This window comes from Sprattus sprattus, assembly GCF_963457725.1.
Source record: "Sprattus sprattus genome assembly, chromosome: 1".
Taxonomy (NCBI): domain Eukaryota; kingdom Metazoa; phylum Chordata; class Actinopteri; order Clupeiformes; family Clupeidae; genus Sprattus; species Sprattus sprattus.
Window position 1 is genome coordinate 46,925,255 of NC_137920.1, and position 22,548 is coordinate 46,947,802.

The 22,548-nt window shown below is 43.0% G+C and overlaps 1 protein-coding gene across 1 annotated transcript in view; it reads right to left on the bottom strand.

The window, feature by feature from the left end:
* The window catches only part of alcama (activated leukocyte cell adhesion molecule a), a 52,231-nt gene that overhangs the window by 13,025 nt on the left and 16,658 nt on the right, over positions 1 to 22,548 (bottom strand). The window contains exons 2-4 of the mRNA XM_080833822.1: positions 794 to 903; positions 366 to 585; positions 78 to 142 (exon numbers count right to left, since the gene is read on the bottom strand). Coding sequence (XP_080689948.1) covers positions 78 to 142; positions 366 to 585; positions 794 to 903 — 395 coding nt within the window. The remainder of the gene's footprint in view (positions 1 to 77; positions 143 to 365; positions 586 to 793; positions 904 to 22,548) is intronic.

A 22,548-nucleotide genomic window follows, 5' to 3' on the forward strand; every position in this document is an offset into this window, starting at 1 on the left:
CATTGCCTCAGAGCATGAACTCTGTCTATGATACTTGATCTCACTGGATTGGTCAAAAAGTCAACCATTTTACTTACTTTTGTTAGCTTTCCATTTTCCAATTTTTTGGCTTTCTCTTTGATCTGGGGTGGCGATGGACTCTCTGGAAACACACGACATGCTTATGAGTGATGACTGGGTCAGTGATTCAGATGCAAATATCCATTCAGTGTAAACCACCCCACTCCAGATAGCTCTTAACCACAGAAGGGTAAGTGATGTTACTGTGTGGCCATTCTCATTCCTAAGCCTGTATTTAGATGCACATATCCACCAACCAGTCATCACATTTACATACAATGCAAGGAAATGTGGAAACTACTCACTGCGAACTTCCACTCTCACTGGGTACTCCTCCACGTTGGTTCCCCACACCGGCATGCAGGTGAAGACCCTCTGGTCGTCCAGCGTCCCCTGGGAGATGAGCAGGCTGAAGTTGGCTGAGATGCTCACTCTGTGTTTGTAGCTGTCATCGGCCTGGATGGTGGCCTCCTCCTTGTGGGCCTGCTTCACCAGGAGGTCTCCAGGCGTGCCGTCGTCTTTGGTCTGATACAGAGAGAAACCCAGAACAGAACAGCTGCTAAAGGCTCTTAGTTTTGAATAGCTGGATGTGATGCTGTAATTACATCTAATTAGAGTGACAGGATAATGCATACCTGCTAGTATAGATTACTAGTAGCATTTAACTGTGTTCGACACATATATCATGCATTTCTAGCTTAGCAGTGGAGGGGAAAGCAGCAAAACAACTCACATATTTCCACTTGGTGAAAATAAGGCCATCGGATAGGACCTTTCCGTTGTTGCAGGGGACTTCAATGGTCTCTCCATACAAGCCAACAATTGTTGGTGTACTGGTGCTGGCTGCAAGACAAAAGCAACAAGACACATGTTTGCAGTTACTTAGACAAGGAATGCATTCTCTGAAATAAAACTCCTTAATACAGAACATAAAATGTGTGTAGCCTGGATTCACTCCTACAAATATAAACATCTCCATGACCATGTCAAAAACACATACACAAAAATGGACAAACACTTCCCCTGATCTTAATGATGGTTTTGAAATAACCCCAAAAGCTTGCCTGCAGAATGTACATGCGCTCTGTTTGCATTGTTAAGATTATAAAGAAGGACAAAACCTTTCCTAAACAGAAGTAGTAGAACACACCCCTAGCACCCTGGGGACATGTGCAATTAGACACACACAATGTGAAATGCACTGGTTGAGGCAGGGACCTCCCACTTCCTGTCAACCATAATGCTCAGAACCCTATAGAGACGTTGCCATGGTGATGGGGCCCAAGCTGCAGCAGTGCAGGGGTTCGGGGAGATGAATGGGATAGGTCAAAGGAGCAAGGTTGCAGGGTCTTCATGCTCCAATCACTTCCATAGGTCCCCTCTGTCTCTCTAGGAGTTCTCAGTCAAAGGGCCACACAACCATGCTTCTGGTTCATGGATTCATGGTTCTCCTACTGTATGCCATGAATCTTTAGATTTTAATGGTATGGTCTTATTATTGCTATCAGAGTTAAACAGTGCCGTTTGCAGTCCTTAATATTCATAACATTTGCACAACATCCATTCACACGAGGGCTAATTAAGGCCTGGGGAGTTCTGTTTTAATTAAGAGCCAGTAGTGGTCGAGCCAGGCTATTGTCCAGGTGTGACCTGCCCTGTGTACACAGTGGGCTTGATTGAGTCCATGGTGGCTTTGTTTGCACAGGAAGGTAAATAACAGGGCCTCGTGGGCTCTTGCTTTCGACCTTAACAGGTAAGATGCACCATGACAACAGCTAATCAGGCAGAAGAGCGGATTTGGTTTCTGAAACTAAAGAGGGGGATCTAAGCAGGTTTTTCTGGAAAGGTTGAAGCCAAAAACAAATAGACTTTACGGGAGATGGGCTCAAGCATAGCAATGAGGTGGTAAAACAAATGGCCACTTATGGCTCCCGGTCATTCCTCACCATGCTCAGTAAGGATACCTGCTGCTACTTACACAGCCAAGGCCTCATTCCCCAACAGTCGATACCGTCTACAAATATACCAAAGACTTTCAAAAACATGCCAGCCTCTCCTTTCAGTTAAAGCTCATTCCCCACACCAACTTGGTCAATGTAAGCCTTTAAAAACAGCTTCCATGAGATTCATTTAAAAACAAATCTATTTGAAGTATGAAGCCTCTTTCACATACGAACCCCATAAATGTATCAGATAAAAACAACACGGGATAGATAACAAATGTTCATTCCCACTCTGTCATTCATAACGGTAAAGTCAAGGGTGTTGTGTATTCCCACCTGACTGTATTTAATGGGATACTATGGAGTAGAACCTTCGCAAGACATGTAAACATGCAAGGTCGTATGCCATTTAACCTTACCATGAATTGTCGTAGCTATCTCTTACTAAGGGGAACAATTTTAACAGTTGCCAGTTTATATTAACTAATTTGCTGCTTGACTGCCAAATATGTAATTTTAGGTTATACAGGCACCTTGAGGGTTACTACCTTTTTCTATTTAAATTGTAAAAGTAAAATTGTGAAGACTGTAATGTAAAGTGAGCTAGATAACTAGCTATCATGTCTGCCATTTAAAGTTATTTAAAAGTTTCCTTGGCTAGCTTGTTAGTTAGCATTGCAACTGGGCAACCATAGCAGCCAGGAAACACTGTTTGCCGCATAGCCTGAAACAAGGTTCCATTTCTCAAAATCAGCTCACCAATAAAATACAGTCTTGGGGTTCAGAGAGATCACAAACACTTGTGCATGATGTTTAATGGCTTCACATAGATATTAAAGAATCCTGAGAGAAATAATAGGACATCAATGTGACAAGGGCTTACTTTGATTTCGTCTCTTGATATAGGGCTTACTTTTATATAAGTCCCACCTTCCCCTTGCCCTTCTCGGACACTTTCACTTCCAATTAATGGTTCCGTTAATGTTACTAGGTCATGAGGGGACAGATTCATGGTTCCGTTAATGTTAATAGGTCACCAGGGGACTGATTAACGGGTCGACTTTACCGCTTTGCTCCCATTCCCACACCACACCTTAACAGGAAAAAATCTAAAAATACATGGTTCTCATGTCAGTGGGTATGAGGCCATAAATACATGGTTCTCATGTGAAAGTGAGAATGAGGCACAATAAAATAACCATTTATGGAGCCTATATGAAAATACTTGCAGGGACTATTTCACATTATATCTTCCAAAAAAATGAATTCAATTTTTTGTCCATTTAACTATTAAATGAAATAATTCAAGAATGGAGCAGCTTTTCTGATAGCCATGAGGGTCTCGGAGAATGAGTGTGGCAGAAAGTATGCACAACCACAAGCAACCTCCCTGCGCAATCTCTTTTGAATTTGAAAAATGCCTGTTGACTGGTCTCCGCCCTTTGGAAATAACCCTGAGCAACGGCTCCTCTCTCGGGTGGCATGTCTGTGTGTGTGTGTGTGTGTGTGTGTGTGTGTGTGTGTGTGCTTGTGAGCACTCTGTCAGCTGGGGGGGGGGGGGGGGGGAGGGCAGGGGCTTATCTTACCACTCTGACAGGGGGAGAACAATGATGGCGATAGACTTAACTCCTCATCTCCCCATCACTCAGCTCAATGGATACAGCAGCACAAACATTCAGCTTGGTACATTCATTATCAGTTATTTACTGTGTTCAGAACATGTTTATTTTCTACTCGAGAAAATTCTTTGTGAAAGAAAATAATATTCCTTCTGGGAACCTCAACTTTTGTACTTTTGTAACAACAACACAGTGGCAACAATGGAACTCTCCCCATGTGTTCGAAATGTAGCAAAGAAATTATCTAAAAATAACAAAATAATTTAAATTTTCCATTAACCGTTTTAACACCACAAACTGACAATACATGGTCCTAACATCAGGGTCATTCTATTACTGAAATGCTTGTCCGCTGATGTCTGTTTTTTTTTTAGAGAGGAAGCAACACCCTGCTTGTGCCACTGCAGTGGCTGTCTGCGTGTTCTCACTCTGCCCAAGCCCTGAGGTGCACATTCTCCATTCTGACAGGCAGCTAGGATTCTCATGATAAAGAAGCCACAGGATCACACAATCTCAGGTGCTCATACAATGCATTCATATTTCTGAACAGTCGATGTGGGGTGTGCTGCAAACATTGGCCAAACAAGTTCAGAGTTTTAAAAAAAAGCTTAAAGTTGAAAGGAAGATGGAGGTTCATTTGTTCAAAACAAATCCAAACCCCCCCCCTTGTAAGAGCAAGTTAAAGTGTGCAGGCACTTGGGAAATCAATGTGGACCAGCTCCACGCTCCACAGCCCCATGACTCATCAAAAGACAACTGCCATGGCTGTGATCAAACTCAAACTTATTGCCAACTTTAAACAAGCAGGCAGCGGTATTGAGCTCTGCCTAGCAGTCTGCCATTCGACTGTCTTTTGTCTTCACACTTCAGAACACATGAGGTATCTACGGCAACAAACCCACCAGCACAGCTCCTCAATTCTGCCCCAATCTAGCAATCACATCAGAAGCCCACATGGCAAGACCCTTTTTGACAATAGGAGCCTGATTAATCCCTCACACAGGTGCGTGGAGTGTGGAGCTCCGATGGTGGTTGTGACTTAATTGGTATTGCAGCTTGACGGTTCTTTTTGGGACGGCAAGAATATAAATCACTATTTCAAATGTTTTGCTATTGTGTGTGGAATATTTTGCATCTGGTGAGCAACATAACCATGATTGAAACATATAATGTAGTTTGGGTGCTATGAAATATTTAGGAAATTGAAGGGATACCTGAATTCTCCTCTGCCTTTGTTGTGTTCTTATGTTCATTGTGCTGTTTCTGATATCAGGACCCCTTCACATGGGTGAGGCTAAACTACCATTCTCAGGTATTACTCTGGATTATGCATTCCTAATTTGTTCCTTAATCCGAGATTTTGGTGGCGTCTGAGAAAACTGAACTAAACTACAACTACAACTGTGTTGTATTTTTTAATTTGATCAGGCTCTATAGGCTACACAATGCAACAAGGAGATAGAACACAATGTGTAGTTTCAGTTACATAATTACTTAAAGAGAAAGACAAGAAGTGCTGTAGAAACTGAGATCTCTGACCAAATGCACACATTTTGCAGACATCCATTAAATACATCTTGAAAGATCAGGAACTGACTCTGCTTTAATCTTTGCACTTTAGTAAAACTGTTTCAGTATTCATAGAGGGATGCTCTGACCTGCGACTCAAACACATGGCCATGAGTGCATTTGCATGGCAAATGTAAAGGTTGTAATTATGACCATACAAGGAGCGAACCAAAGAGGCCCTGGCCTAGTTGACAAGACTGCAACACCCTTTTCTCCCAAAATAAAAGATGTAATTTAAAAGAGGAGAGAGGCGGATAATTGAAACCAACTTGGCATGCAGCACTGCTGTAGTGTAAGTGAGCAGATGGTAATTAGCATCCGTGTGATCCATGAGTCACATTACAAGAGGATACACATCAGCACCTACAGCGGATGGGACTACATCCAGAGCCACTTCATTATGGTCAAATCAATCAGAGTGGGGCCACTAGACTGTGCTGCATTAGCATTCAGAATACTGAATAGATTTGATTTCATCACGCGAATATCTACCAACTGCACATGAACTACACTTACACATCTGATGACATAACACAATCTGTTGAATTACTCCGCTGAAAAGGATATTACTAACTGGGAACTGTTTAAAACATAAATCTGCATGTGATACAGATTTATCGGAATATTTTTTTGGTTAGATGTGGGCGTAAACCCAGCACAGGGATCTGTATTACTCTCCAGAGGACTATCCAGTGTCAGTACTTTATTGGGGACAGTTGTACCATCTGCAATATCCAACACCTTTCTCAGAGAATACGGTATCAGCATTTCAGAAGAGGCGCTAAAGGTCAAACAGTATCATGTTGTGATTAATGCATTGAAGTCCTTGGTGAAATCAATCTAGGCACCATATGCACATCAACTTAAAAAAATCAGTATATCTTCATACTAATGTCTGCAATGAGATATATGATTCCTCATACTGCCAAAGTCATTTAGGAGAGATCAACGATACTGGTTTCATGTTTTCTTTATATTTTAAGATTCCTCCTAAAAGAAAATCTATGTCCATTATGTGCTCCATTGCATTTCAGCAAAGCTGATCGCTGTTTATCTGTCTTTTTATCTAGGGTATTTGCAATCTGTCTGAAGACCCCTCAAAGTTGGAGAATGCATTAAGCAGACAGTTTAGCAGCTTGTTTCAAGGATATGTGAGTACCTCTGCGTTTTTGTAATCATGTTGATGATTGGCGCAGACGATTCCAGAGCTCTGTGCTGTCAAAAGAGCTTTTTGCTGGATCTGACTGATGGTTCCCTCACTTAACCAATACATTCCTCTCTACACTCCCAGCCAATAACTTGTTAATTTGTTAAATTGCTGGTAAAGTGTTTTGCTATGCTCCTTGTTTACTGAGTAGGTCTGGCAATGAAGGTGAATGCAGGAGTAGAGAAAAGAGGGGTGGCCACAGAAGACTGGAGTTCTGTTATGCGCTAAAACATGGTCAAGAACCAGTCTGCTGCATGGAAGTCAAAATATGACTGTGCAGTGTCAGCGGAAGGCGTTTCTGTTCTAATCCCTGAATCCCTGAAAGGCTTCACTGGGCATAATCTACATCTATGAGATGTCTGGTGAAGGAGTTTGCTAAGGAAGATGTCTGGCAAGGCAAAATCCAATGAAAATGGCTGACATTTGCTTTAAGACTGCTCTGAAATTTGAGCAAATATTTGTGCTGTGGAGCTTTACACAGCAGAGCAATGGAACCTGTCCAACACTCTGACACTGATAAGATTCCTGTTTATTTGAATTTGATCCAGTGAATGTAATGGCTCCTGAGGGTTCAATTGAATGACTGCTGTGAAGAATTGTTTTTATAGAGACATGCGGTGCTTTCTCAGTGTAATAACTACCGTACATTATTAAGCACCATTTTAAAAGCCATTACAGACTGTTATGCTCTCATAAACATACCATAACTCATCCATATCATAGAACAATAGTTCTATCGCAACCACAATGTTCCAGCTATCCTATTGTTCTTTTATGATTCATGTGAGGCATTAGCAACCACACATCAAAACAAAGCGCAGACCTTATTTCGGTGTGTCAGTGTGACATCATTATCCTCTCAGCCACTGTTAGCATTACAGGCACCCTTTTCCCACTTCAACCAGGAGCCACCTCCAAAAACATCAAACCATACGGCAGAGTGCTGGACACATAAATCAGATGAATGATGAGCTCCCAGTGGACGCTGCGCAGCAGTAATGTGTTCATCATGCCCAGAGCTACGCTAGCAGAAAAGTGGACTCTCTGTCTGGATGGACCTGTCACTGTTTGGATGTGAAAATGAGTCATTGGCTGGCCTGATCATCTGGAGCCAGTGAGAGCACATAAAGGGCAGACTGATCAGCGTTAAAGAGGGGTTTGCACTTCCCTGCCATGCAAATGAACACAAAATCACTGTCTTCCCCACTGATAGCGAAGCAGATAATGCAATACAGGCATCCGTCACATATAACCCACAGCAGCCTTTTCTCCCTCCAGCAGCTCTCTGCTGAGGCACATATTTGTTCTTAAATCTGAGAAACGGCAGAGGCAGAGTCAAACACTGTTTAGGGCGCTGTCCTTGCTAAGGAGGTCTTCATTAAACCTTTTCCCCACCCAAACTTGCTCAGGCATATATTCACCAGCGCACACAGCCTAATTGACCCATCCCAGGCTCAAGCTTTCAAGAGGAGGTCCAGGGAGAGCCTAGAGTGCTGAAATAATTAACTTGATGAAATGAAATGCAGCTCGTCCCCACCAGTCCCTGTGGTATATACACACATGCTCCATCCCCCGGACCACTCTGCTGTCTCCGGCCTGATCGGCTGGCTGATGAGCTCTTGTTTGCACACAGAGAGCCAGGGTGCCACCACTCAAATGGGCTCAATTTCTACCCATGAAAAGACTTCAGTGACAGCGGACTCTCAGCATAAGTGCCACTGGATGAAATGCAAACAGTGCACGGCCATCAGGTAAGCAGGGAAGAAAGCACTCAGAACAGTTTTCCACATCAAATGCAACACTTGAAATAATTTAGTTTAGGGACGGAGAGCCAGTGATGGCCCAAACATCATCAGTAGTGTGCTCTTTAGGTTCTGCATGAAGCTGACAGGGGTTCGAATAACTACATATGTTCTACAAAGACCTGAGAGTGCACAGAACTATACTAATCCTCATATCTGAACTATAGATGAAAGGCTTATATATTCAGTCTCCAAAAGTAATCTTTCTTGACATTTAAAACATTTGATACAGCCAGTGGATATACAAATATATATTTACCTGTAACATTACACATATTCTTTGCTCGTTTGGTTAGTTGAAAAAGCATGCCGAAGGACAGGTAGTAAACTGTTTGTCAGAACCTCGCCCTTGCACAGTTTATGGCTTCTTTATGTCTTAAGGCAAGTTCCTCAGATTCCTGAGCAGGGACATAGACTTAGTTTAGATATGTCAAGGTACCTGTCCTGACGTGTCAAGGAGAACTCAAAATGTCCGTCAGATGTTTCTGGAATTTAGCCTACTCGCTTAAAGCCAGAACAGAACACTGATGATCCCACAGATAACTCTGCAGCAACATGGACACTGACAAAGAAGGAGAACAAATGTTGAGTTACTACCCTGACCATGTTTTAGCCTGCTACACACAACTGCCAGGGACAATGACTTTCAGGTAACCCTTTGGCAGTAGATCTATTGTCTTTTTTTTCATATGGTGCAAGACCCAAGCAGACTGACTAAGCCACTCCTCCAGAAAGAGACGTAAAGAAACCAGCCTAGACCAGTTTTGTATGATGTTTGTATGACCACCATGTTACCAGCAGGACTCATCCATACCATAATAATGCTTAGACTCATCTAAATGTCAAAATATTACTGAGTGATTGAAATCATGGCAGAGTGAAGTGGTCACCTTCCTTTATTTCAGGGTCAAGAGACAAGCCCTGCATCTGAATGAGGTGATTGTGTTTGAGAGGCAGATCACCAAAGAAGCTTGGTCTAAGTGGCCAGCTCACTGTGATGTCAGAGAGGTGTCAGTGATCCCCGTGGCAGGGTGGGAGCCGGAGTAGAAGCAGAAGAGAGGGATCAGTGGGATGGGGAAAAGAGGAGTGGAAGCAGAAGAGAGTGATCAGTGGGATGGGGAAAAGAGGAGTGGAAGCAGAAGAGAGTGATCTCAGACAACAGTGGGATGGGGAAAAGAGAAGTGGAAGCATAAGAGAGTGATCTCAGACAACAGTGGGATGGGGAAAAGAGGAGTGGAAGCAGAAGAGAGTGATCTCAGACAACAGTGGGATGGAGAAAAGAGAAGTGGAAGAAGAAGAGAGTGATCTCAGACAACAGTGGGATGGGGAAAAGAGAAGTGGAAGCAGAAGAGAGTAATCTCAGACAACAGTGGGATGGGGAAAAGAGAAGTGGAAGCAGAAGAGAGTGATCTCAGACAACTGTGGGATGGGGACAAGAGGTTCGCGCATAACACACACCTGGCCCACACCATCTATTCTCACATTCACCCTAACTGACCATTGCACTGGTGGGGGTCTGTGATCAATGTTGGCAGTCACAGCTCAGGGCAAATGTGGCAGGCTGCATTGAGAGATGTTGCTCTCATTGACAGCTGAGTTCTGCCCCTGCATTGAAGCATGGGGTGGCATTTCAAACGGGGCTTCAAGACCTTGCCAAAGAACTCTCAAGGGTACTATTCATTCCAGTTTGTTTACCAGCCAAAGGTTTCTCTTCAGAAATAGCAAGAACTGTTTCTCTTCAGAAAAAAAACATTCAATTCGTCCGAGTTGTTTTCAACACACATAAAATCCAAAATATATTACAAATAAATGAGTTTTGATATGGGGATATGAAACAGCTGAAGTGAAAATACGTATTGTACATTAAATATCTCTGGAGAAGATGCTGAAATCAGTTCCCCAGAGCCTTTGGCCATGTTTCTCATGTTATGGCGGGAATTATTTACTTTTAAACAAAGAGCCCCAGCCTGTATTTGCCAACAGATGCTTTATTTTTTATTAACAACAATCAGAAATTGTTGCTTTTATCAAGGCCAGAATGTATTTGTTGCTCTATGAAATGCCACTTTTGTGTTGGGCATGCTCACTGCACAGGAAAAAAAACAAACTTCGCGATATGACCTGTTGTGCCTTGTGTCATTTCAGCAGTCTCAAGGCTGGTATACCGAGTGAATAACAGATGACTTTATATCCCAAAACATGGCATGAGATGCAGCAAAGAGTCAGATATGAACCAAGACAATGATGAGGATGAACTGAATATTACACATCTGATGTAGCGCCTGTAGATGCAGATGTCAGTCTCTGGGGGATACATTTGGACAGGGATATGTTTTTGCACTTTATTAACACTAAAAACATCAAATGTCATAAGTACTCCCTTACTTTTTGGCTTTGTGTGCCCTTTTCTTCTTCTAGAAAAACAAAACTTTTAATGTGTATGGGCAGTTATATTTCTCAGGCAGTTTACTTTTCTGGTAATGCTGAGATATTGTACAATAAAAAAGATAATTGTTCTCAAACACAATAGCTGTTTCTTGCCGTTCATCTTTCATGAAGATGTTCCCATTGGCCTTGCTCAACCCCCCTGCCCCCTGTCTTGGAATGCATTTTTAAAATTCTACCTTTTAAAAAGAGAATGCTCAATAAAGCACAAAAAGCATCATCTGTCGGGGCAGGTAGGTCAATGGAGTGGTCTTCATAAAGGAGTGCATTATGGATGTGTAGAGGCCTCAGGGAGTGGAGGCTTCCAGGAAGTCTGAAGATGATAAGATGTCAGGAGGTGCACAAACCTCCTCCAACAAGACATACAGTATGCATTCATCTTCTGCCCGTAATGAACGGATGCTCAGCACAGTGCAAGGCCATTTAACAACAACAACCCAGACTGAAAAAAGAGAAAGAGCCATATAGGGAGAGGAGCCGCGCCGCAGGGCATCATTACGCCTCAATCTCATTTGCAGGGCGCATGTAGAACAATGGCTTCATCTCCCTGGCTGCTCTCCACACTAAAGAAATTAGAGGCAGTTTGCAATGTGATCCTGAACGCAAACCAGTGCACTTCAAATCTTATCTTATGTATCATAAAAAAAACTACTTTAGCGATTGCCATTTTAATGCTTACAAAATAGAAAAGCCCGGAAGCCTGTCGGTTTGTGTGGAGGGAGGAATATGCTTGGGTAAGTATGAGTCAGTAAGAAGTGGAACAGTAACATGATTGTTCTCAGAGTATGGATTACAATGTTATCAGCGGTCTGCCCATGGTGTCCTGTGGGGCCTCATGATACAAAGCACAGGCCATATCTACATTGCACTCAAAAAAACAGACTGAAAAAAATGTTGAGTATGTTATTATTCAACAAAGGAAAGCACTTGCACCAGCAACAACAGTTTGAACTTGTACTGTCCTCGTGTATAAAGCCAGTGGGTTTAGAGGAAGCACTTCTGAGTAATGTGTCTTTTGACAACACAAGTTCTCATGCAACACTAGGTAATATGAGAGATGGTAAACCCCTCACAAGCATGTATGTTTGTTTTACTAGTGTTTCAAGGTCTCCACGCTGGGGGCTAGGTTCCCTCACCCTCTGTCTTATAGGTGAGAGGCCAGCAATGTGCTTGGAATGGACAACACACCCCCCCTGTGATATGGGTATCTTATTCTAGAACTTCCCAGCAGAATAACTCCTTTGTTAAAGACTCATTTCAACTTTGCCTCAAAATGGGGACTTTTTTTTACAAAAATGTTTCAAATGAATTTCATGAGAGTGTACACTACGTCGGGTGAGAAGATACTGTGCACATGTGAAAAGTTCCACTGCCCACAGACTACTGCTGAGAAAAGGAACATGGCAGTGTAGACTCCATTTAGACCAAACCACATCACCACGGACAGGATATCTGACTGACTGTAAATGTTGATGTGGTGACGCACAACCACGTGGGTTCAAGCAGGCTTTTACTCCTTACCCTACGATAACGATGAACAATAGAGATACGAATGGCCCACGTGAAGAGCCATCTTTAACCTTAGAAGCGAATATAGACCCAGAATGAAAGGCATATGGCCTGTCATTATTCCTACTTCATTCTCTAGCAGGGCACTTTCATCTTGGGGACTCTTACTGTAATGCTCTGCTGATATGTTGACCACAGCTCTAAACAGAAATGAAAAATGTCTGTTCATGACTGTCTTCTGAGTAACCTCTATGGTGTGACTTTCTGAAACACATTCTGAAACTGCAAAAAGGGAGGAACACAATCTGAAGAGATTTTCACCATGAGAGAGAGAGACTGGGGTTAAAATGATGAGCCACTTATGACTAAATTAAAGAGCCATTCGCACAGCCACTGACTCTCATTTAAGGGTCTTTGATATGGCAAAATCATGTGACTTTGGTGCCCTGTTATTAACATTCCTCTCTGGGGAGTGATTACTAAAAGCATTAATGTTGAGTCATCCAGTGGTGTGGTTTGTCTCCAGTCCACCCCCCAGCCCCTCGTACTTGAACACTCCTGGCTCACTCCACAGCATTGAGCCCCATTAATCACTGTGCCTGTGGCATCGCCTCTCTCCTCTCTGCAGGCTGTACTCTGAGCTAATGCCAGAGGTAGGCTGCTGAGCAGATAACAGATTCCACTGTTGGAGGGGTTTGCCGGCCATTACTGAATCACTGGGCAGCCGTGCCACATAGTACCTCTCCCAGCACACCGCGTGCTCCTCCTTAGATAAGAGGCAAACGTGAAGAAATTAGTCATCTGCAGGGGTAGTGGCCCATGGCGGAATCGCCTCTGTGAAATTGTAGCCATCATGCTGAGCCAGAGGCCAGGGAGGAAACTATAGGCATGGCCACTCATAGCCTTGACCCTTCACCCTTGACCTCACAGGCCACAGGCCTCAGCTAGAGAATGAGAGCAGCACAACAATAGCTTGCTACTACAAGAAGCTATTCGGGGAGGTATGGGGGAAACCACTCAGGTGATGCTGCATGTCTAAAATGTTCTTTGTCATAATTGAGATTAAATTGTCTTCAGACAATCAGCTGCTACTGAAACTCCTTTCATTCCAAAATACGGTCCAAATACAGGAAACAGCTGGTGCTGCACCTTCTAAGAACAACAGATCCTTCCCATCTCTAACAGTTGGGTGCATCTCCTCGCCTTTCAGGCTGTGTTGGTGCACTATGTATCAGGCAGGATTCTTTCATTCCTTACTGTGCTGTTTGTTTTTTTCTGAGCACCTGTTAAGGGGGGGAAGGAAACATTCTCTGGAGTCTTCTCATTGCACTTCTAAAAATGTGGTTCACTACAATGCTTTGGATGAAGATGGAACATACAATATTGCATAACATCCTGTGCTGATTTATGCTGAACAGGTGGACAAGGCCAAAAAAATTCTGTGACCTGTGACAACATTCTCCCGCAGCCTGCCTGAGACACCTTGTGCGCCTCCCGGGGTGAGAGGTCATAAAGGTCCAAACAAACAGTATCAGCTATCACACCCTTGACCAGGACCAGGCAGCTGCTGGGAGCCAAAGTAGAGGCTGTCAGGGCTTCTCGTCACAGCAGCTGCTTTTGTCATCAAGGTGATGGCTGCTGTTTGGTCTGAAACGCATTGAACTGATTTACTAGAGCTTTTGACCGTAGTCTTTGCCTGCGCGCCCTGGAATGCAGTCGTTTTTCTTTGACCACTTGAAGTGATGGGATATTTTTACGTTCCATCGTGACAAAGGAAAGAACACAGGCATTAATGGGGAGGTTTGATTGGCCGGCCTTTCATGGGCATGCTGCTTTTAGGTTGGTACAAAAATGTGAATTCAGTTAAAAGCTATTTTCATAGAACCCTGAAATGGACTCTGAAAGCTTTGTAAAGGCACAAGGTGACATGAAATACAAAACACATGACACACTCACAGCAAATGAACACACCCTTCCTGAAGGTTCCAAGTCACAAACAATACAGTTGCCATTAAACTGACTAGTCTGAAAATGCTGACAGACGTCCATCTGCACTCATTGTAGCAAACTGGTTGGGTGATTTCAATTCAATCTACTAGTGTCATAGTAGAGCACTATCGCCTGGTCCTCAATCAAAATGCATTATACCCATTAAACATGGACAGGTCAGACTTTCAAAGAAATAGCAGCTGGTGTATAGGGGCCCTTAAAAGGAGCAAGCTCCCCAATTCCCATGTTCAGAGCCCATTAGTCAGATTGAGCGGCCTGCCCTGGAGAAACGGCCCATTTCATGCTCAGCAGAGGGTCACATCTCCCATTCCTCCATGGCCTCTACTTCCTCACAGTCCCAACCTAGTACACACCTCTTTTTCAGACATACACAAAAGAAGGATTTTTCTCTTCACAGACACAGACACACACACACACACACCTGGCATCAGGCATGAACTCTTCAGAAGGACCTCTCAAATTAAACCGTGGTAATTCATACATGGTGAAGCTGGTAACTTTTAAGTGTCTTGGCTCCAGTATGTCTGGAGTCAGATATGTACAGCAGGAACTGTGCAAGACAATTCACTAAGTCAATAAATATAAACCACGCAAATGATCCCTAATTATACTCTTTTATTCCTGCATTTCTGACTGCTGAGAAAGGGATATCTGGGGGAGGGAGGAAGCCAAATAATGCAGGGTCTCTCTCATGCTTATTTATAGCCGTTCTCTGAGACACTTTGCTTAAGCAAAGACACATAAAACACTCCAGAGACGTTCCACAGAGTCTGGACTTCTTATCAGTGGGAGATTAAGCAACGCCAAAAGGTGCCATGGCCCCGTGTTGCCCCAGACGTACCGTATAATTAGGTGCTCTAACAGCACCCAAGAAACCAAGAACTGTGGGGTAAACACTGAGTCCTTCTCTATAGCCACTTCTAATCCTCCACATGAGCTGGATTCCTTTCTCTTTGTGTCTGAAGTGCTGTTCATACGAAGTCTAGTTTGTCTGCGTCCGTAAAGTTCAGAATACAGATAGCCCTATCATTTAGACAAACACTCTCTATCCGCACACAGTATCCGCAACGATCCGAATCGAGGGTAGAAAGTGAGCAGATTTGAATCGGTACGGGGAAAGGTGTTCGTGTGCACGGATTCACGCAACCTGATGATATCATTGTCCCACGTGATCGCATCGCGACCTCAAGCTGAACCCCTATTCACATAGACATACATGTCTATGCCTATTCACCCCATTACTTCCCCTCATAACAGCAACAACAATTTAAATGTATGACGTGGCTTACCTTGACTTACCTTTTTCTACTGTGCTTGTTTCCATTGGGATAGTGTGCTGCTTTACCTACATGTGGATAGTTTTTCGTGGTCTTACTTAGCCACGCAATTTTTGAGACCAGCCAGAACACCTGACACAACCGGCATTATTAAATAACTGAATGGGTTGCCATGGCGCAGCCAGTGAGGCAGCACTCCAGCTTAAAAAACTAATATTTTCTTCCTTTTACCTTGCTGCTATTTCACGTGAATTTTGCTAACGGCATTTATACAAGTGTATCTCCCATCTACCTCAATCGATGTGGTTAGAAAGAGATAACATTGACAATCCACACTTTAATCTATCTGTTTAATCTATTTACATTAGACCATTGTACAAAACCGCTTTTTGAAAGTGTCAGCAATATATATATATATATATATATATATATATGAGCAAATCTGACGTACAAATATGTATTATAGACGGAAGGTTTCAAAACGTTCTACAATAAAGATGAATGCTAAGTTGGCTCTTGTCCTTTCAGACAATGATAGCCAGCATTAACGTCACTTCAGAGGTACATTACGTGAAGGACAAAGCCCTCAACAATAGCATACATTTGTTGTTAGTAATAAAACCATCAAACAGAAGGCAATTGTTATGAAACCACACCACTTGCATTGTGGTCTCTCATACTCAAGCAGACTCTCCAAGACAACTCACAGACATTTCATGTTGCACATTGCTTTGTTGAACTTTTCCAAACTCTTTATTATCAATACAAAATATTCATTTTTGCATAACCTACAGTCTGCTCTGACCACTGATTTTCTAAACCACCATAATGTGTTGCTGTGCAGATTAAATGTAGGCTATGCGGCTAGGCTACACGTTGCTAATAGGAGCTTGACGAATGCCTTGTTTATCCATGTGGTCCTGTCTTCTTCTACGTTTTTTAGTTGTAGGTAGCAAACCAAAAGCGCCACCAACAGGCATGAGGGATGTACTACAGTCGTATAAACTTTGTATAAACAGCAGTGTGGCAGCCCTCCTCCCACCAGCCCTCCCCCACCAACATCTGTTTCCCTACACGCTTGACTCCCATGGTGCAATCAACATGACATGAGCAGAGCCTCCAAAGCAGCTCCAAGAAGAGGGTGTCTGTCAAACGCCCACCCCAATCTCAGTGTTTATCGGGGAGGACGTTAATGGAGGCTGACCACTAAGTGACGCTTCCCAGCAGCCTCGGGTTGGGCCAAAGTGAAAGCACTTCCTGGCCTGACTTCAGCCATCCTGCTGAAATGGTCTTCGTCAGCAAGCACTTCCACAGGGCTGTCCTTAGGGAGTGCATGTCCGTGAGGTATGTTTGACTTCTCATGTGAGCTGTGCCCTGTTACAGAGCCTGAACAGAGACCAGAGCACTCAGAAAATGTGTCATTAAGAGCAGTTCTGCAGATAGAAGCGTTCAGCAGCTCCCCCGCAACTTCCGTCTACCCTAGAAGTGCTCCTCCGCCGCCAAGGCTGCTCCATTGCAGATTGAAAGCAGAAGTCACCAAAATACATCCATCAATTTTTCAAAACTGGTCCCAAAATACCGGGGTCACCTCAAAAGACCTCTACAGAGAGAATCCTGATAAATGACTTGAGGGGAGGGAGATATCTTGTTTTTTATCTTGTTTTTCAACAAAAATCTCTGCTATATTTGTGTGTGGAACCACAATGGTCTTTTTTCCATGGTTAACATCCTAAGCCAATCCTTGACACTAACAATGATATTCCTTGAAATAGTAGTCCTGTGTGCAGAATGGCAAGACAACACTAAATGGATTACGCCAAAGGCACCTCACCTTCACAAATGAATTCCAGTATACCAATTTGTTATCACTTGATCACTATTATGTAGCTATTAGGGCTGTAACGATATTGGATCGAACCGAGAAATCGCGACACTCTGGGCCACGAACCTGCATCGCGATGCGAGGAGGCAGAACCGCGACATGCCCTCAGCGGTCACTTGATACAAAAAGTTTGGTTCGCTAGTAAAGGCGGCTGCTTGCTTCAGCGTTGGGGTTAATTGACCTGTCGCTAAGCGCCGCCCTTAGAACGCAGATGAACCAATGACATTCCAGCCTGAACTGGACTCGGACATCACCTCCGATAACTCCATTGAAAACAACAGGGAGGAGACCTTTTTCAATAATTTAATGATCGATTGATGTTGCTTATGAAAAAAAAAAAAACCATGGTCAAACGATGTGCTTGGGGTACATGTAACACTGACAGTAGGTATCTCGATAGGCTGCAGAATGGGTATATTTCATCCCTTTTCCCCAAGCCACAACGGGACAAAAACAAGTGTGTAATTGTGGTAATGTAGTTTCAACATAAATGGCCAAACGATGTGCATGGGGTAGATACAACACTGATACGAGTTATCGTGAGAAGATAGGCAATGGGGTATATTGTAGCCTATCTCATTTCCTAAACGAAAACAAGACCGGTCCAAAATATCTCCGGTGGATTAAGCTGTGTGACAGACCACTCAGTGAACGCTACGTTCATTAGCCTTCTGCCATACTCTTGTTAGAATTTCCCTTTGCTAAAGCAATCAACTAAGCCTACATGATAAAAGGCATAGGCCTACTCATTATTCACAGTACCTGCTTACTTTCACCACTGATGTTATGCTAGGCTTGGGCAAGTTATCTCTGGTTCAAAATAGCTAACGTCAATTATTCAATAGCTGCGCTAGCGTAACTTTGTCAGTTATGGGACAGTTTATTAAAAATCGGCCATTCTATTAAACAAACGATAGGTTTAATAATGGATTAACATGGCAACGTGAACGAAACACACGCATGCCGGTAATTAACAAGGTTACATTAACAAGCTAGACAGTTAGGACCATAGCCTATGGTTAGGACACTGTCCTGTCAGGGGCAGGTTCCTGCTAGTTAATAAACGTAGGTGTAGGCTACGGTGCCTTCCAGATTAGTTAAATTAACTGACTGTGAATTCATTGTATCTTCCCCCATGCGGTGCATGAACAATGCTGGTATTGGATGTATTTATCTGCAATCGAGATGACCGTGAGTTGAGGCTTCTCCCTCTTGAATTGAGCTCTGTAAATTCTCGCCTCAAATTTAAGCTTGTTATCCACCATATCGAGTTTTAAATTGTATACATATCCCTCCATTGCATAATTAAGTCCCTTTTGACGGCTTCTAGGCGAAATCAGGTCCTTTTGTCTCCAAAAGTTGTCTAGAGCCTCTTGGGATATAGTTTTGTCACTGATAGCTGCCATTGTAAACTCTAGTCAGCTCTGATAAAGTGTCCGATTTAGCAACTGTCACAATGGGGGGCGGGGCTTAGCGATAGGTCAATTGTTGCGCAAAATTTACTCAGTGCAGTTCATGCTCCCAAAGGTTGCGCGTGTTGTCATGAGCCTGCCATTTGCTTGGCAGATAGAAAGCTGTTTCCCTAACAGAAAGTCTGAAGCTTGAAGTTCTTTTCAAACCTTTGCTTGGGTAGCACTGCTAAACTGAGCAGACATGCAGACTACATTTTAGTAATCTCATCACGTAACATTCGTTTTCTAAAAACAATCACATAGTATTGCATGTTTTACTGTGGTAGAAAATACGTTAGCTTAATGCTAACGTATATGGGAAATCCTATAGAGACCGCGCTAGGTATTAGCATCAATTAATTCACGTTAATGTTTTTGTATGAGCCAGACATTTTCTCTGCAGATAGATAACAGGTTCCGAAGTTTGTTGAATGTTTTTCAACAGCACTGCTTTGAGTAATAAAAACCTCAATATCTGGTTATAAATTGTTTCTTCATTTTTTAATAGCTCATACTTATTCTAATGTGAATTAGAAAATATATTTTAAAAATCGCGCGGTAAAAAAATAAAATAATAATAATATAGTGGGGTGTATCGAACCGTGGGTCAAGAATCGTGATACGAATCGAATCGTGAGGTAGGTGTATCGTTACAGCCCTAGTAGCTATTAAAGCACAACCAAGCACTCATAAGAAAGGTCAAGAAAAGTCATTTAAAAAAATGTATTCATTTCCTGTATCCTCCGAGTTCAGGGTTTCGTTTTGAGAGGGAATTGTGATCTGTGCAGCATATACAATGACTTGTACAGAAGGTGTGTGCTGTGTGGCTCAATAAATGTCCATTGAGAGGCCCACTGCAGTAATGAAGAGACTGAGGAGAGTGTCAGAAGGTGTGTGCTGTAAGGCTCAATAAAGGTCCATTGAGAGGTCCACCGCAGTAATGAAGACACTGAGGAGAGTGTCAGAAGCACTGTCCTTCCATGAGCACATGAAATGGCCATGGCGAGGTCACACTGATAGGAGCGCATTCTTCTGCTGGTCTCTGGCTGGCTAGCTCTAGAGGGTGGCCAGGTGTGAGTGACGCGGGCCACAGAGGCCCCAGTGTTGGGTCTTCTGTCAGCAGGGAGTCAGGTTGGGAGGGTTGTGGGTAGGGACTGGAGCCGGAGACAGAGCCGGAGCCCAAGGTCATCTTGTTTGGCTGTGTAAGAGATAAAAGCCCCAGGTCCAGTGCCGCTCCGATGCAGCCTCAACCTGCAGGGCACTGCTGATAGCTTATCACCAGGAGATGTGCTGGAATCGGCCATCTGCTCACAACCACACTGATAAGCCCTGTGGAACTGTGGGTACCTGAATCCGGTGTGAGCTAGCCAGGCATGTGGTAGGCCATGGCCCTAGGAAAACATCCAGTCACGCAGCAAACCAGAGTATGCCAAGCCTCATGTCACCAGCCACAACAACTAACAATAGAGAAGAAGGAAATGTATGGGAGCAAGATGGTTCGACCTCACCTTGTAAAAGCACTCAGGAAAGTAAGACTGTAGGGGAAATGCTTATGAAGTAATGAAGAGTTGTCTTCCTCCCACTCTAACATTATTCCTGGCCTAGGCAAATGGGAGTTTGGCAATATAATTAAAATATGCTAATGTGATTTACACATTTATGTCTAACAAGCCGCAGTCAATTAAAGGGAAGAATGTTTTTCCTAACAGACAACCACAGCGATAACTTACAATGGGAGCCATTCAAATGAGATGAATTAAATGAACCTCACTGACACACAAATCTCTTGCTGAAGGGAATATTTTTCTTAAAAGGAGATAGTAAGAAAATTAGCTTCCAGAGCTCAATGAATTCCTAACAAAACCATTTGATTCCAGTGCCATTGTATTTCTTGTCGCAGAGTTAGAAATGATTTCATTAAAAATGTAAATTTTCAGTCAAATCCAAAAACAGAGAGAGCTAATTTTGAGAGAGGCAAGCCTGAAGGAAGCGTTATATGGTTCAGAGCTTCGACCAGCGGCACAGCAGAGCACATAGGATAATAGAAACGTCATCACAGCTTTCCTCGCCTGCTCTTTGTGTGGACGTATTCATACAGGTATCAAGCCTACCGCTTGATCTTTGTGCGGACGTCTTCATACAGGTATCCAGCCTACCGCTTGATCTTGTTGTGGACGTATTCATACAGGTATCCAGCCTACATATACACCTGACCTGGCAGGAACCAAAAGCACGGACACTACTGTATCACACATTTCCTTCCAAGACCCTTGTTTTGTCTTTGACAGCAGGAAGACAGGGAAAAGAATGCTTTTGTAATAAGTCATGGCATGCCCATATAGAATGTCCCAAAAACATCTATTTTACAGAGTGCTCTCTCTCATATCGACCTGCCGTTTCAGAAGCTGCTCAATTGATTCAGTAGAGAGTAGAGAATGTGCTGGGAATGTTCCAACTAGGGATGCACGATATTGAATTTGAGCCGATATCCGATATGCCGATATTTACAAGCTAATTTTGGCCGATTGCCGATGCCGATACCGATATACACACCTCAGCTTTTTAATTATTGAAAAGTCTCTCCTGTACTAAAATGAATCTGTTATTATGCTAGGGTATTGCTGTAAATACAGGACATTACAAACTTGATTTGTATCATTTTAGAAATAGACGTTCACTCATGAAACTGAAATGGTTTCAAATATGGCAGATTTATTTATATTTTCACGTCACAATTTTCATACTTGAACAGTACCTCCTTGAACTTGAACAACTACACTCTGGAAATGCAGCTTGGCTTACTTGGCAAGCAAACGTTGGTTAACTGACTTACTGTTTAATAACGTCCCTTCTAGGATTTCTAGACTAATCTATGTAACGTTATTGCCAAGTTAGCTGTATAAATTCCATAAATGCAAAAGTGAGCCATGTACAGATAGTGTGGGCTTGTGACATAATGTTTCACATCCCGTGAAATGAGGTATCATCAACTTCTCTGGTGTCACGTAGCATGCAAGCTAACAGGCTAGTGTTGTCTAGCTAACTCCGTAACTTATTAACGTCTATTAGCGCAGGTAATGTTGTAAAGCGTGGCACGCGGGTGGTCTGCATCTATGCAAGCAACCTACGTTATGGCCAAGCTGCATCTCCTCCTTTTAGTCCTGAAAAGTTTTCTGACAAATAGGCATTTTGTCATCATCCTCTGATACTGTAAAGTAGGCTACTGCCACACAGCCGACGCTCATAAACATTTGCTTCACGTGCGCATAATTTACACGTCACCTTATCGGCCAGGTATATCGGCAGAAATGTCTCATATCTGCAGATACCGATAATTAAGTTTTGAAGCCGATATCTGCCGATACCGATGTCTTGCCGATATTATCGTGCATCCCTAGTTCCAACCAATTTATTACTGTACATGTGTTACCACATAGGAGATCTATTCTCGTATGAGACACAAAAAAGCCTAGAAAGCAATACGAACTTATGGACAGTTCTGTGGCCACAGTTGTGCAAGTGTGATTGAGAAACCTTCTTTTTCAATCTACTCTATAACTTCTGGACAGTTCTGTGGCCACAGTGGTGCAAATGTGATTGAGAAACCTACTCTTTCAATATACTCTATGGCGGGGGTCGGCAATAGGCGGACCGCGGTCCGGGTCCGGACCCAACTGACGTCCTCTCCGGACCGAGACACAATTGTAACAATAAAATTAATAATGCGATTTTTTTTTTATATATATATAATTTTGACCAAGCGTTTTTAACAAC